General features: G+C 32.7%; 1 protein-coding gene across 2 annotated transcripts; it reads right to left on the bottom strand.

Annotated features, from left to right (window-relative positions):
- Positions 1-567: 567 nt before the first annotated feature.
- On the bottom strand, positions 568-8,874 carry LOC104648659 (uncharacterized). Of its 2 annotated transcripts, XM_010326450.4 has the most exons (14): positions 7,301-8,874; positions 6,235-6,282; positions 5,996-6,051; positions 5,694-5,914; positions 3,969-4,796; positions 3,381-3,854; positions 3,219-3,296; positions 3,021-3,131; positions 2,682-2,794; positions 2,117-2,590; positions 1,896-2,031; positions 1,684-1,816; positions 1,065-1,591; positions 568-965 (listed from the first exon to the last, which is right to left on the bottom strand). In XM_010326450.4, exons 3-9 carry the CDS (start codon positions 6,030-6,032, stop codon positions 2,753-2,755), a joined length of 1,791 nt encoding a protein of 596 aa, XP_010324752.1. In that variant the 5' UTR covers positions 6,033-6,051; positions 6,235-6,282; positions 7,301-8,874; the 3' UTR covers positions 568-965; positions 1,065-1,591; positions 1,684-1,816; positions 1,896-2,031; positions 2,117-2,590; positions 2,682-2,752. The 2 variants fall into 2 exon arrangements, with proteins under 2 accessions (XP_010324752.1, XP_025888281.1); XM_026032496.2 differs by lacking the exons at positions 568-965; positions 1,065-1,591; positions 1,684-1,816; positions 1,896-2,031 and having other exon boundaries at positions 2,424-2,560.
- Between the last annotated feature and the right edge of the window lie 6,076 nt (positions 8,875-14,950).

Raw genomic sequence — 14,950 nt, forward strand, 5'->3', positions numbered from 1 at the left:
TATACAAATAAAAAACTGAACAAAATATATCATTTGTTATACAATTTTGTAAATGCAATTTGTGTGTGTGTATATATATATATATATATATATATATATATATATATATATATATATATATATATATATATATATATATATATATATATATATATTCAATTAAAATGTATATGTATGTATTTATTTGTATAATGCGTTATACAACATAACACTAATATACAGTATATACCTTATACAATGAAAATAGTGTGACTATAAAATATATACCATTAATAAAGTGAACAACATATATCTTTGTTATAACAATTCGTAAATGAAATTTGTATATTTGTACTCAACATGATAAATTGTTCAACAGTGGAGAACAAGATCTTATAAAAAAGATATAAAACATTATTAGTCTAAAATATATTAATTGCATTAATTTGAATAGAAAACTGTGTGTGTGTGTGTGTATATATATATATATATATATATATATATGTAAGACACTTTATTTAAAAGTAGTTTTTATACAATTAAATTTTATATATCTATATATTTATTTATATAATACCTTATACCAAATAACACAAAAAGATAGTGTCATATATTTAACACTAAAATGATAGTTCAAAACAAGGACAATGATATTACGAGTTAATTAAAACAAAAGTTATGGTAAAATTGTTAAGAATCTTCAACTAATATTTAAACTGTCAACTAAAAACCAAAACAATGCTACAACTAAGGTATAAAACTAAAGGATTGTAATCCTTTCAGAACTGTTGTTTTCTGTGCGATTCCTGACGGGTTTTAAAGGCGCTTCACTATCATTGACAGCTCCGGCTTGTATCTTTTGATTGCCGTAATTACACAACAGTGCACCGTATCTAAGGCGAATTTCTTCTGGGTCTAAATCTGCTGGAATGTCTTTCCTCTCACTCAAAAACTCCGCGTATGACGCAACATACACTCCACAGTCCCTAAAAAAAATATACGAAAAAAAAGTTCAAATGTTATTATACTACTTAAAGTGTAACTATGTTCAATATAATATAAATTTATTGAATTTTTGAACTTACAAACTAGCAGCTGGTTGTTGGGGAAGGTCTTCCACGTATACAATTTTGAATGAATCATATACGGTATGACCTTGATATCGATGGTGGCTTGCAATATCTAGACCTTTCTTCAGATAGAAATCAGACTTTACAAGATACATTGGTATAAGCTATGCATACTTCTTGATGTGATTGACAACAAACGAGTGATGAAGAGAATTGTTGATTGAGTCATACACCTTGATGCATCGATCATTGAAAGATATGACAATCAGAATCCAATGTAACATGCCTTCTAAGTTAACCGGGATGAATACATCATCGATTGTGTGCCATGATGTATACGCTAGCATCTTGTATCCATTAATATAATCAATAATCATCTCGTCTAAGACTTCCTTAGAAAGGTCACCTTTTATTCCATAATATGCATTCCAAGCATTTAGAAGAACAGAGTTGAAATTGCAACATAGATTTGTGAATTTGTATGTGCTACTGTTGGAGTATTTGGCCTTTTTCCTTATATAGTAGAATAAGACATCTATGTGCTGTGATATAATGAGTAACAATGTTATAATTTATACATTATAAAATTTCATTTAATTTAAACATTTTTAATAATATAAAAACAGAAACATACCAAGTTATCAATCAACTGGCGCTCAAACCCGATATTGTAGAACCAATTCTTGTTGTCAATTGTCGCTACATAAAAATTAAACAATTGTGATAATGTTGCCTTTCCTTTCTTGTAGCGATCCTCCGCATAGTTCCTATTATACATAATACAAAATAACTACACAAAACAAATAATTAAAAATGCAAGTGTATACAAAAAAAAATATATGTTACTTTTTGTAATGTTTGACGAGTAAGTCTTCTTTCAGCCATATCCAAAAATTTGAAAACAAATCAGACTCTTCCTTATCAGACAATGAAACAAAAGGATGTTTCATGTAAAACACAACTGGTTGTCGGGACGGACTACCTGAAAAGATATGTATATAAATATTTACATCATGCAAACAATATGATTATTTATGAAAATGTAAACATAAAAAATTGTTGCTTACCAGCATCTGACCCAAACGAAGTCATGTACGGAGATATGTTGAATGGACCTGGGCGTCTATGCCTAACAGCTGGCGTGGGTGTTACTTCAGCTTCAACTTGTTTTTGTAATACAATGTTTTGCAATGTGTTCACGCTTGGAAGAAGATGGTTTGGCATTCATCCTGTGATTAAGTTACAACTGTTTCCTGGTTCGAATCAGGCATGTATACCATTTGTATAGGCGCTGCAACTATAATAGACTCCTCTGCTTCTACAATACGCTCGTGAGATGCAGCATTGTATATGTTATATATTACCCGACTGTTTGAGCTACTTTCAGTTTCCCTTTGGGCATTTTGCTGGGCATCCACATTAGCATACAACACTAATTGATCTTGTGAGGCAGTGCCACTTACATCATTCAAATTATCACCCAAAACAACTTGATCCAACAGTGGTGAATTCTGCTTTAGTTCATGCAAGTTATCTCCCAACTTAAACAGAAAATAATAACTTAAATATCCAACAAATTGATTATAAGCCATTATAATAAATTTTAAAATGTATATAATCATTTACGGATACCTCACGATCTTTTAATGCACTTGGATGACCTATCGGGTTTTTTTGTGCACCTAACTGTGAAGACTTGGTATTTAACTGATGAACACGAGTGATATGCGTTTCTTGCATGACATCTTCAAATGTAGCATGAAAATAATCAAAACAATATAAGAAAATATGTTGTAGTATATTCAGTATAAAAATCAGTAATATGATGATTTATAATTAGAGCTATACTATTATATACTTCTTAATTATTTAATTTCAATATGTGTATGAAATAAAATTACTTATATAAAATTTATTTCATTTCAATATGAGTATAAACTGAATTAATGTATAAATATTGCAAAATAATACCTCTTGTTCAGTCAAATTTGCAGATTGACTTTGAGGTTCATGTGGAGTGTATGTGGGCTGGTGATGAATACCTCCGATGGGTGATTGTTGATCATCATCGACGACATTAACCTGAAAAAATAATTATACAACTGTATTCATTAGTATAAAGTATATTGTATATAAAAAATTAAAACAAAAAATTTATACATGTGATACCTTTGAATTCATGGCTTCCAACACTGTTTTGAATTTGTCTTCAAGCATTTTTCTCAAATCAGCGAACTCGTCCTTGACCTATGTGAAAAAGGTGCATATTTTAATTAATAATTGTATATAATCTTTTCAAATAACGTATATTTGAATTGTATATTTAATTACCGATTTTTTGAATGCTTTAAATTCATCACGCGAAATTGTAATGCTTGTTGACTTCTTAATTTGCCCCATTTGTGTTCTTTCTTGTACACTTTTCTGCTCTACATGTTCATTGTTGTGTGACGTACCTGCATCACTGTGTTTCGCAACACTGTTGATATTGATGGACTGTGAAGGTGTGGCTTTGCGCGCCATTGATCTTCGTGTGTATGTCTTAATTGCCTTTGTTGAGGATTTGTTGATGGAGATGACTGTAACAGATTGCTTTTTCTTTTTCCTAATCGGTGAAGAACATTCAATAACTTTTTCTTTTCCTTTTCTGCTTGTTATGCTGGGCGGGTTTTGGAAATCATCATCCGGATCTGTAACTTTATTGTGATCATTCTGCAGGCCCTGAGAAATTGATTGTTCTGTCGATGGTGGAAGTTTGAGGATTTTAATTTCCATCGCTGTTGGCTCAATATTTCTGAACTTAATCTGCATAATAATGAAAAATTATAAATCAATATAATAAAAATGTTATATACGATTTGTAGTAAGTAAATGTATACTAACATCAATAATTTAAAATTGTATTAAGTAAATGCCTACCGGATTATCTGCATCATTAAAAATTGTTTTCATGAAATAATCAAACCGAAGATGGTCGTTCTTAGTCACCCAATTGATAATCCGAGGAATGTGACTAGAAACCTTGACAGCAATCTTGTCATCAATATACGAGCAACATTCATAGAACCAAACTTGCATTGGAAGTGGAAAACCCTGAATTCTGTAGTACTGTCCACATGGCTTTATCTTATTGTTTATGGATTTAGCAAGTTCATTAGAAGCCTTCCAACCCCACGGATAATCCATAAATCTACCTGTTTCAACCAGATCAAAGTCCAACCTATCTATTGTTGTTGTAGTAGGTTCTGCGGACATGATAAACTCATGTATATAATATAGAATCCCAAACTTGTATGCATTTTCCTGATTGTCACCCCATACCTTTGCTTTAAAAGCTTCAGCCAAACGAGCTTTAGTGACAGGAGAATTTCCTGAAAAATACTCATCGATGATTCTATTGGGTTGATCAGTATCAAAGTAGAAGTCAGCAGCATTATCAGAACAATTCAAACCAGAAATAATGGCAAATTCCCGTATTGTGAATCGAAGCGTTGTGCCATTTATATAAAAAAGTATTGCATTCACAGAACTACCTTCCAACTCCCTCAACATAATGCATCTAAACAATTGTGCTTGCATGTGACATCGTCTCATTGCTGTTAACATTGCAAAACACGATGATCCACATATACGATTATATTGATTTGGAGGCAGTTTATTCTGATGCTCATTCAATGTGTTGATTTGCGTATAACATTGCATGTGAATTGTCCTTTTTTCACGGTTCTTGCAAATATATCTGACTACCTATAATATAAAAAAAAAGTGTATGAAATAAACATAGTATATATATACAAAAAAAAACAATATAAGTCATGTACAAATTAATTTATGTATATATATACTTACCTATATATATATAAAAAATCAAAAAATAAGTCATGCACAGATTAATTTCTGTTTATATATATGAACTTACCTTTTTTGTATATTGATATGTGTACATTGATATATTAGGTAAACATGACATTATATTCAATAATTTGTATATAACTACTACAATATACAAATTATAATCACGTATGATATTTTCCCATCTATATAACTAAATCCAATTACTTTGTGTATATATTTATATATAAAAACAATGAGCATTTAATATATAATCCCCTACTACCAGCTATTAAAACAGACATGTACATGTCATTTTTTGTATATGTATATAAACTTAATATCTACTAACTTCAATAATTGTATATAACTAATATACAAATTCTAATCATATATTCAAATTTTCCATCTGTATAACTAAGTCCAAATACTTTTTTGTATATATATACAAAAAAACAAAAATAATTTATATTGATATGTGTACATGAATATATTAGTTATACATGCCATTATATTCAATAACTTATAAATAACTACTACAATATACAAAAACTAATAACTTCAATAATTTGTATATACCTAATATAATTTACAAATTCTAATCATATATACAAATTTTCCATCTGAATAACTAAGTCCAGTTACTATTTTGTATATATATATAAAAACCAAAAATAACATAAACATGCAATATACTATATACAATTACTAAACATGGAATATACTATAAACAATACTATATTTAATACTTTTTGAATATTGACAACTAATTAACCAAAAAATTGTATCTAACTTTGTGTTTTAAGAAAGTACCTCATGATTATGAATTTCATCAGATCCGACAACTTCAGAATCATTATCCTCTGATTCAATGTTAACATGTTTCCTCTTTCTTGTTCCATGTACAATTTTAACACCTCTGGCTTTGGCATTTTTTATAACTTGTTGAACTGCCATAGGGTCGTTTTTTTTCTTTGATCTCAGCTCTTCCATGGTTTGTTCTTGTATAACTTGTTTTGATTTTCCAAAAGACCCTACATTAACCCCAAATTCTTGAGTTAGCCCCATTGAAAAGGATGGTAAAATGTCAACAACATTGACACGCAAAGGAGTACCTCTGGTAATCCACAAAGATGTAGATGATTCGTTCATTGTTTGACCAATTTTAGATCTATCAAGAACAAAAAATCGACTATTTCATCAAAATATATGAAAAAAAATAATAAACAGAACACATATACAATTTTTAAATAAGTTAGAAACAAAAAAAAAAGAAGTAAACAACTAAAATTAAGGATAAATAAGTTAGAAACAAAAAAAAAGAGGTAAACAACTAAAATTAAGGAGTACTTACGAAATTGACTTCAACTTGGGGAGGGGACTTCAACTTCGGGAGGGATTACTGAAATTTTGGACAAATATTCAAAATTCAAACCGGATAGATGGAGTATTAAATGTAGGAAAAGACGTTAGAATGTGAAAAGGAGAGAGAAACCTAATTGTAAAAAGGAGAGAGAAAATTGTTTTGGATATAATTATATACAAAATTAGAAAATAAATTTTTTATACAATTGGTTACATAATAGATTGTGGGCCCCATTAAAATATAGCAAAAAATAATAAACTATAATTATATAATGTAAATAAATTAAACTATACCATATGATATAATTAGTTATGGATGTTTGTCATTTCATACAATTTTCCACCATAAAAAATTAAAATAAGACAAAGCATAAATTTGTGGGCCCAAAATCTTCAACTTTCCACTCGTTCCAAATTTTCGATTCCAAGATCTGTTCGTCGGTTTTGTAATGGTTGGCTGACTTGAAAAGAGGCTTTGAGCCTTTACGGCTCCCGAAATGCAGCGGAGGAGCAAGTGAACCACCTAAAATATGAGACAATTCTGCTTCTCAAGATGTCAAAGAGATACCATCACAGTAGCAACCTCCAGGAGAGCAAAACAATTAAAAATCGTAGACTCAAAGAAAAGTTTAAGTTAAAAAAACAAGAGAGCAATTTTAAAGGCAATAGCAATCCAAATAATACCATAATCCAATGAGTTGAATAAAAGGAGGTGGCTAATGAGACGATAGTATCACTAACAGGAGACAAAATCCGGTACATTATATTTTGCTTAAGACATTTCAATCAAGACACAGATTTAAAGAGAGACATACATCCCACTAGAACAGAGCATACTACAACGAAGGAGGTATCGAATCCCAAACGATTGAGAGGAGAGGGAGAAAGAAACACTCAAAAACCAAAATAACAACTAGAAACGAGAGGAAAAACAGTAGAGTAAACGAAACAATGTAACCCATAATCAAGCGCCCTATCCAACTCGAAATAATAGATTTTCATCTATCCATAATGTAAAATAAAAAGAATATGCAGTCAAGGGAAGTCGAAATCACCTATGGAAGAGGACTTTGAGCTTCGCTGCTGAATCACTACTGTTACAGTGAATCATTCTAACAATGAAAGAACAAGAACTTGAGACCTAAGGGGAAAGCATCAAACACAAGGAAAACAACAACAACAAGAACAAAGCTGCAAAATTCTTTTACTAAATCACAGCTGCCAAAGAGTCAAAAAAATTTCTAAAATAATAACACATAAGCAAAGCAAGAAAATTTTGAAGTGAAAACTTTAGAGGAACTAGGATGAAAACTACCAGTTTTATAAGAGGCAAGATGAAACGAATAAATGATACAAGATAGAAAAACTATCGTATTCTTTCGGATGATCAGAAACTAAATCATTTAATGATCATTTTATGTAAATCATATCACAAATAATTCACAGATAAAGACACTCTCCACAGTCGGCTCCACAACAAAAAAAAAACTTTTCCACTTCCGATCGAGAAAAAAAACCAAAAGACGAGGACAACAATGCTATGGAAGTCCAAAATAAGAACAGAGTGGTAAGCCTACCAATATCCACATACATATTCAAGTCATATCGCGAGCTAAATACAAGAGAGAACAAATAGTCCCAGTTCATATTCATAATCACCAACAAGCAATCAACTGAACGAAACAAGACGAGTTGACACAAGAGAGAAGGAACTGAAAGATAACTTGATAAATATAAGAAAAAAATTAAATGTATGCTACTTATCTGAAGTCAGCACGAAGTCGAAACAACCCAGTCTACTAACATCTAATCAATTCATTGGTCAAAACATGCCAATACACAAAAATATGAAATCTGATTTGAGGTTTCCTTCTTTTAAGGCAGCATTCTGAGACTGAAGCTTTCGTGAGCAACTTCACCACAGAGTCGAGTACGGATAGAAAATTTGTGGCTTGAGCGGCAACTCGTATCATCTTGGGGAACACTGTTGAGCCGACAGGGAGTATGAAACTCGGAAAAACTGAAACTTTTCTTCCCCCTTCGAATATATAATTTATATATTACTATCACCACTTGCTTAAACTATTCTTGATGCTAAAAAGAAAATTTCCTGCCAATGATTTTCTCTCCTACAAATCACTCCTTACATTAAATCCAAAGAGAGTATTTATATTCATAAATTAGGGTTGAGGGGGGGAAATTGAGTAAAGTTTGAACGGGAAAGGGGTAAAACTAGAATTTCAATTCTTCCCAAAAATTCAAAATTCCACCAGAACGGGCAAAAAAGAGCTGCTGCTTTCTCGATTTTTCCCCAAGCATCGACCAAAAATCCAAAAGTTTAAAGGGAAGCAGATGGTTCCGATCAATCCTATCGTCCTTGGGGTAAGACGTGGCTCAATCCAATATCCACAAGGACGGAATTGCAGGTGCCTTTTGCTGCTGAAAGGTACTACAGGAGAGGACAACCAAAGAAAAAGACGAAGAACACTGTGTACGATCCTGCTTCTCCGTGTATTTTTGATGTTGTGTATTTTCGTTTCTGAATGTTACTGCTGCGTGAGGAGAGTGGAGGGGCGTACCAGTCGGGTGATGTCGTTCAAGCGTGCCGTTGGAAAGCGCTGTGAAGTTCAGTAATGCGTCTTTCTTGGCAAAGGGAATTCAATAGACAAAACAAAAGAGACTGGGTCAATTTTGTTTTGCTGGAAAAATTGAATTGGGGCCGGGTCAAGGAAGGTAAGGGTGTGGGCTGGACCGGGTCATCAGGCTGGGATGGAAGGTAATTGGGTTGGGCTGTTGACTGGAGTTGATGGAATTGTGAAAATAATATCATCAATGTTTGGGTCAGGTGGATTGTGAATCGGGCCCAAATGAATTTTAAGAAATTGAACAAATAAAGTTGGTATGCAAATTTGGCTAAAAACATAGATGAGACGAATCGATATGAATTAATTAACGAGTTTCTTAATTTTAACGAGATAAAAATAGTTATCGTAATTATAACTAATGACTCAAAAAAAATGTAATCTAACAATTTTGACAAAATCAATTTAATAAAGTATTAAGTAAAATCAAAATCCTTTTGAAACGATTTTTGAATATTCATAAAATAAACTAATTACATATGACATTATATAAAACAAACATATTACTTAAACTATAACACGACAAACCAATAAATTCAATTATAAAGTGAGGATCAAACTACGAACTACTAAAACTAATTTAATAAGGAATTAAGTAAAACTAAAATCTTTTTGAGATGATTTTTGAATACTTCATAAAATGAATTAATTGTACAACACATATAAAAATATATATCGCTTGAAGACTATATAAAAAAATTTGACTAAAGCTACTTTAAAATGACTTAAGAAATATTTTAAATTTTATAAAGTCAGTTATTTCAATGCGTTGGAAATTAAGAAACTCAATGATTGATTTATACCGTGGAGGTCCAAAATTAGGTGTTCACAATTGTCCCTCATTTTACTTGGATTGATGCAAGAAATTAGAGGAAAATGAAGTTGACCAAGCCAATTTTGAGCGATCACATATTCATATTCTGGTAAGGGATTTTAGTACAGACGTTAAGAATTATTGCCGAACCTTGGAAATGGATTTCCTACATATCTCAGGCTACACGAGAAATCATGCCACTTGTAGTTCGACATGCTTGATTTGATGAACGATTTTGAAAGAATTTTAAAGTCATCCCGATACCGAATTGTGAAGGGACCGAAATGTTTAGAATAGGATTTAAATGCGGAAGTTGGAATAGCCGAGTTTTTGAAATTAAGTTCGCCTTCATATCCTTATACCTTAGGAATCAGGTTGTTTGTAGTTTGACTCAATCAGTTGAAAAGGAAATCTACTATGCTAGATAACCTTTGGTTCTGGACAAGTGACAAATCAAGTTGAGTATGAAAAGGAGACTTGTAACCTCTTAGCCATGAATGTGGTGCATTCACACCCATAATTAAGAACTTACATGGACATAACTTCCAAAACTCTTGGTGCACTTTCACTCAGATTGGAAACTTGCTTCCGACAGATACCAAAAAATCCGGATGCAAAACAGAATTTGATTAGAGACAAAGAAAAACCCACATGCCTTTTATAAGGGTGTGGTTTAATTGTGGTGGAAGTCGCTCCTCTGCTTGCGCCCTAAGAGTTTGACATTCCTCTTTGTACTATGTCCCAGTTTGCTGCTAAGAAAAATATCCACGTTGTGCTGCATCCATTCTGATGCCGTCCGCACCTGTGGTTTATTTCTGGAGAATTCATCCTTCCAGATGCTTTCGACAAAGTCTAAGATACAACTCATTAGCATAAAAATGCAATTCAAATGGGAGGTACTGTCTTTTACCGTGTCGACACTTTGTTGTTCTCCTTCAATATCTTACGTCAAATGGATTGGTTTGACGTAAAGCAATTAAAGCTTATGTATAATGTTTGCAATATAATCTTTCATGTACTCTTTCTTTGATGTTAAAATAAATAAAAGCTGATGCATTGTGTTGATATTTGTCTTAATGCCGTCTTTGATAATTCTCTTGGTGCTTACGCTTACCAAATAAAGGGACACCCTTTTACTTGATTTCTTATGATGCGTAAATATCTCTCTTGCGGGATGCATGATTTCATTCTTTGGCAATGCATGATTTCTCTTCTGCGATGAATAAATTTTTTCTCTTACAATGCATGACTTCTTCTCCGCAATGCATGATTTTTCCGCGATGCATGAATTTTCCCTTGAAACGTATGATTTAATATCCACAATGCATAATTTTCCATGATGCATAACTTTTCGCAATATATGAATATCTTCTCGCGATGCATGATTTTCTTCGAGACAAGAATATCTTCTTGTGATGCGTGATTTTCTGTGAGGCATGAATATCTTCTCGTGATGCATGATTTTTTGTGACGCATGAATATCTTCTCGCAATGGATGACTTTCTGCGAGGCATGAATATCATCTCACGATGCATGATTTTTTGCGAGGCATGAATATCTGTAAGACCCCGAAAATGAGCTATGATGTCTGGAGACTAACATGTCTTTCTTAAAGTTCTAATGTCCTAAATATTCTTATAATATAGTATATAGGCAGTATCTAAAATGTTAGAGGCATTGGAAGTCGAACGTTGAGGGACGATTAAGACATTCTACGACTAAGTCATCTAGATGCCTAATATGTGGTTCTATCTATTTATGGGTGTTTCATTATGTTCTAAGGTTCTAAAATTTCTTATTATATGATATAGAGTCAATGTGAAAAGATTGAAGTGATTTGGAAGTCGAACGTCAAGGGACGACCAAGACGTTCGACGACTAGTTGCTTATGTGCCTCATGTGAATATACATGCCTATATATGTATTAAATGATTCTAATAAGTCTTTAAATGATATTTAATTATGATTAATTGTATTATATGATGTTTCGATAAGTTTGGAGGTCAAACCGCCAAAAACGTCTGAGGCGTTCAAAAGATAGACCTTAAGATGTTCAACGTGTGTCATGATGGTGCTTGGCCTATTTGGACGTCTTGTAGGTGTTTTTTTTGTATGAAATTTATGTTTAAGGGATATAACTTGTTAAGGGTTATAATCACGTTAGAAACATCCGGGTACGACTTCTAAATGGCCCGTCGAGCAGGTACCGTCGAGGGATGCATGCCTTGGACATGTCTTAAGACAATTTTGGCCAAGTGTCAGGCGACAGAGGCTAGGCACGGCCCATCGTGTCCTCGACGCCTCGTCATTGCCATCGTCGAAGGTGTCCTGCAACTGGCAGCTTGTGTCTGTTTCATTTAAGGGGTGAATGTGAAATTCTCCCTATTTCCTAACCAGACCCTAATAGGTTTATTTAGCTAGTTTTGGGTGTATATAAGTCATCAAAAACATGATCACCCCATTCTAGAACCCTCTCACACGTAAGAAACCTTTCCCTCCGAAAATTTTTTCCCTTCAAACCTCCATTGTTGGTGAAGCTCAAGAACTTCTTGGAGCTGGGTTTTTTAAGGGTGGATCATAATGTTTTAGAGGTTTTTAACTAGACAAAGGTATGGTTATCTTCATCTCTAGTTATCTTTTCATCTAGAGAGCCATTATCAAAGATTTCATAAGAGAAAAATATGATCAAACACTTTCTTCTTCAATCTGCCATGAGTTCTTTCTTAAAGTGATTTCAAAGGAATAATATGAATGTATTGATGATTTTCTACTGATTTGGAATTGGTTTTCAATCCAGTTGCATGATGAACCCATGCTCCATCACAAAAGCGATTTAGCCTTGCATGGGATTTGTGATATTGAATTTCCATCGATTGAATTATGATTCTATTACATTGAAGTGATTCTATATGATGTTATTTACATGAATTTATGTTGAATTGATCTTGAAGGATCCATGAGGATCAATTTATGAAGATTTGAACATGAATAGCCTATGTTTATACATTTTACCTTGAAGTCGATTGTGAGATCGGTTGGATATAGTTTTTATTATGTATGAACTGCTATGGCTACTATTTTAGGGTGATATAATGGATGATTTTTTTGGTGTAAATCCTTAATGATCAAATTAAGAAAGGCTTGCATGAATTGATGTATATTCCTTTAGGCTATGAATTCAAAAACCCAAGTGTGTGATGGATCTTAAATTGTGGTTAGATGAAGCATGATTTCGTCTTGATTTCTTATATAATTGGCTACTGCATAATGAGTGTATTGTTTATAAAATATGAATGTTTATAAAATCCTTAGAGAGTTCATAGTATTAGTATTGGTAAAGTCTTCTATCCTCTAGCAAATTGACAAGTCTAATGCCTATGTTGTAGCTTGATCTTGAAGTGCTTTAAGCATGATTTTTTTATGATTAAGTGTATGATTAGCTACCGCCCTATACTTATGCCATAAATGAAATATAATTTATGATCAATGCAAGTGAATTGAATTAAAGATCTATGTTCTTCTACTTCCTAGTACATGTGAGATTCCTTGTATTATGTTATAGTATGATCTTGTAGCGACTTGTACATGGTTTATTCTATGATTAAAGTACATTCAGATACTGACCTATATATGAATTGTTTATGAACAAGGTATATTGATCAATGATGATCAAAGAATGAGAAATTGGTAAGAATGCTGATGTCTTCTACTTTACGTAAGTATTGAAGTTGACGAAGCCTTGTATGTCATTGTGTGGTATGGTCCACTTATGGTTGTGGTGTTTATTTTATTTTCAATCTATATATTTGTTGACCATGGACAAGAAGGCAAATTGATAAATATATAAGCATGTGTTTACAATGATCCTATGTGAAGCTTATGCCTACTTTCCTATTCTAGTTGTGATTTAGGTTGTATGGCTATTGTGTAAGCATGTATATATCCATGTTAGGGTGGAGTAAAGGTTCATCCATTAATGAGTAAAAATGGTTAAATAATCCCTTATATATGTAAGCCTATGTGAATGCATGAATAACACAAGTTAGGTCTCTTTAGTGTAATATGAAGTTGGCTTGTCTTCTATGCTATTGTGTGTTGTGTGGTTTATGCTTGAAGATATATTATGTTCTAAGAAGGTGGCTTCCTCAATATTTTGTTGATAGCCATTATGTGATCATGTTGACCAATGTACACACACTCACTCGCATGCATGTTACAACTAGTATAGTTCATGGTGTTTAAATGAAAGGTTGTTCTCATATTCACTAATGTCTACTACAATGCATGTACAATATATGTATGTGAAGTATGTTATGTATTCCTTACTACGATGAGTACTAGATAGGTCAAGGTTATGGGACTTTGCCTATGCATTGCACATGTGTACCTCGATAGGATAGTTCTAGTTTTGGTTTCTATACATATGAAAATGTATGTATGAACTTGTGTGACTTAGTATGTTATGTGAGAGGTTTGCTCACATATATGTATACACACACACATGTATAAAGATCTAGTCAAGAGAGCGGCCTTGAATGGTGTATTCATGTGTACCCTAAACTAGCTGATGCTTTACATATGCTATGTTCATGTGAATGGATTCTTTACATAAATTAGGTTCATGAACATCCATATATGACCTATGGGTTGATCAAATGAGGGAATGACTCTCCTAAACCTATTCTTTATAAAGTAAAAATATAATAAAGGTTTTTAATGAAGGGAACTTATCTTAGCACCGAGTGAACTTGAATATGAGTGTGTGTCCCTTCCCATGGTAGGAAGGTAGGTCACCATAAATCTCATGAGGTGGATAACCACAGTGCCTCAATGGGCATAAATAGGGTTCCCATAAGTGAAAAAATGCAATGCCTAATTTGGCATAAAGAGGGTTTTCACATGTACCTCCATGTTCCATAACTATATTTCCACCATAGGATACTAGCTAGTGGATCCACCTAGAAATTTATGTTTATGATGGGTTCTACTTTGGCCGACGGACCACCCTTTATTGGTGTGGGGTTTTATGACACCAGATTCCATGTTTAGCATTACTTGGTTTATGTAGGTTAGGGCTATAGTTTACCTAAAGTAAAATCGACAATGGAAGTTAATGACTAGGACCCTAAATAGAATGACCTAAGGGAGGTTAGTTAGGATAGATGGAAGTAATGAACCCATCTAGACATTGCACAAGTAGATCCTTAGGAAGTTCTAGGAAGGTGTTATAATGCATGTCACTATGTATG

This window comes from Solanum lycopersicum, chromosome 8 (assembly GCF_036512215.1).
Source record: "Solanum lycopersicum chromosome 8, SLM_r2.1".
Taxonomy (NCBI): domain Eukaryota; kingdom Viridiplantae; phylum Streptophyta; class Magnoliopsida; order Solanales; family Solanaceae; genus Solanum; species Solanum lycopersicum.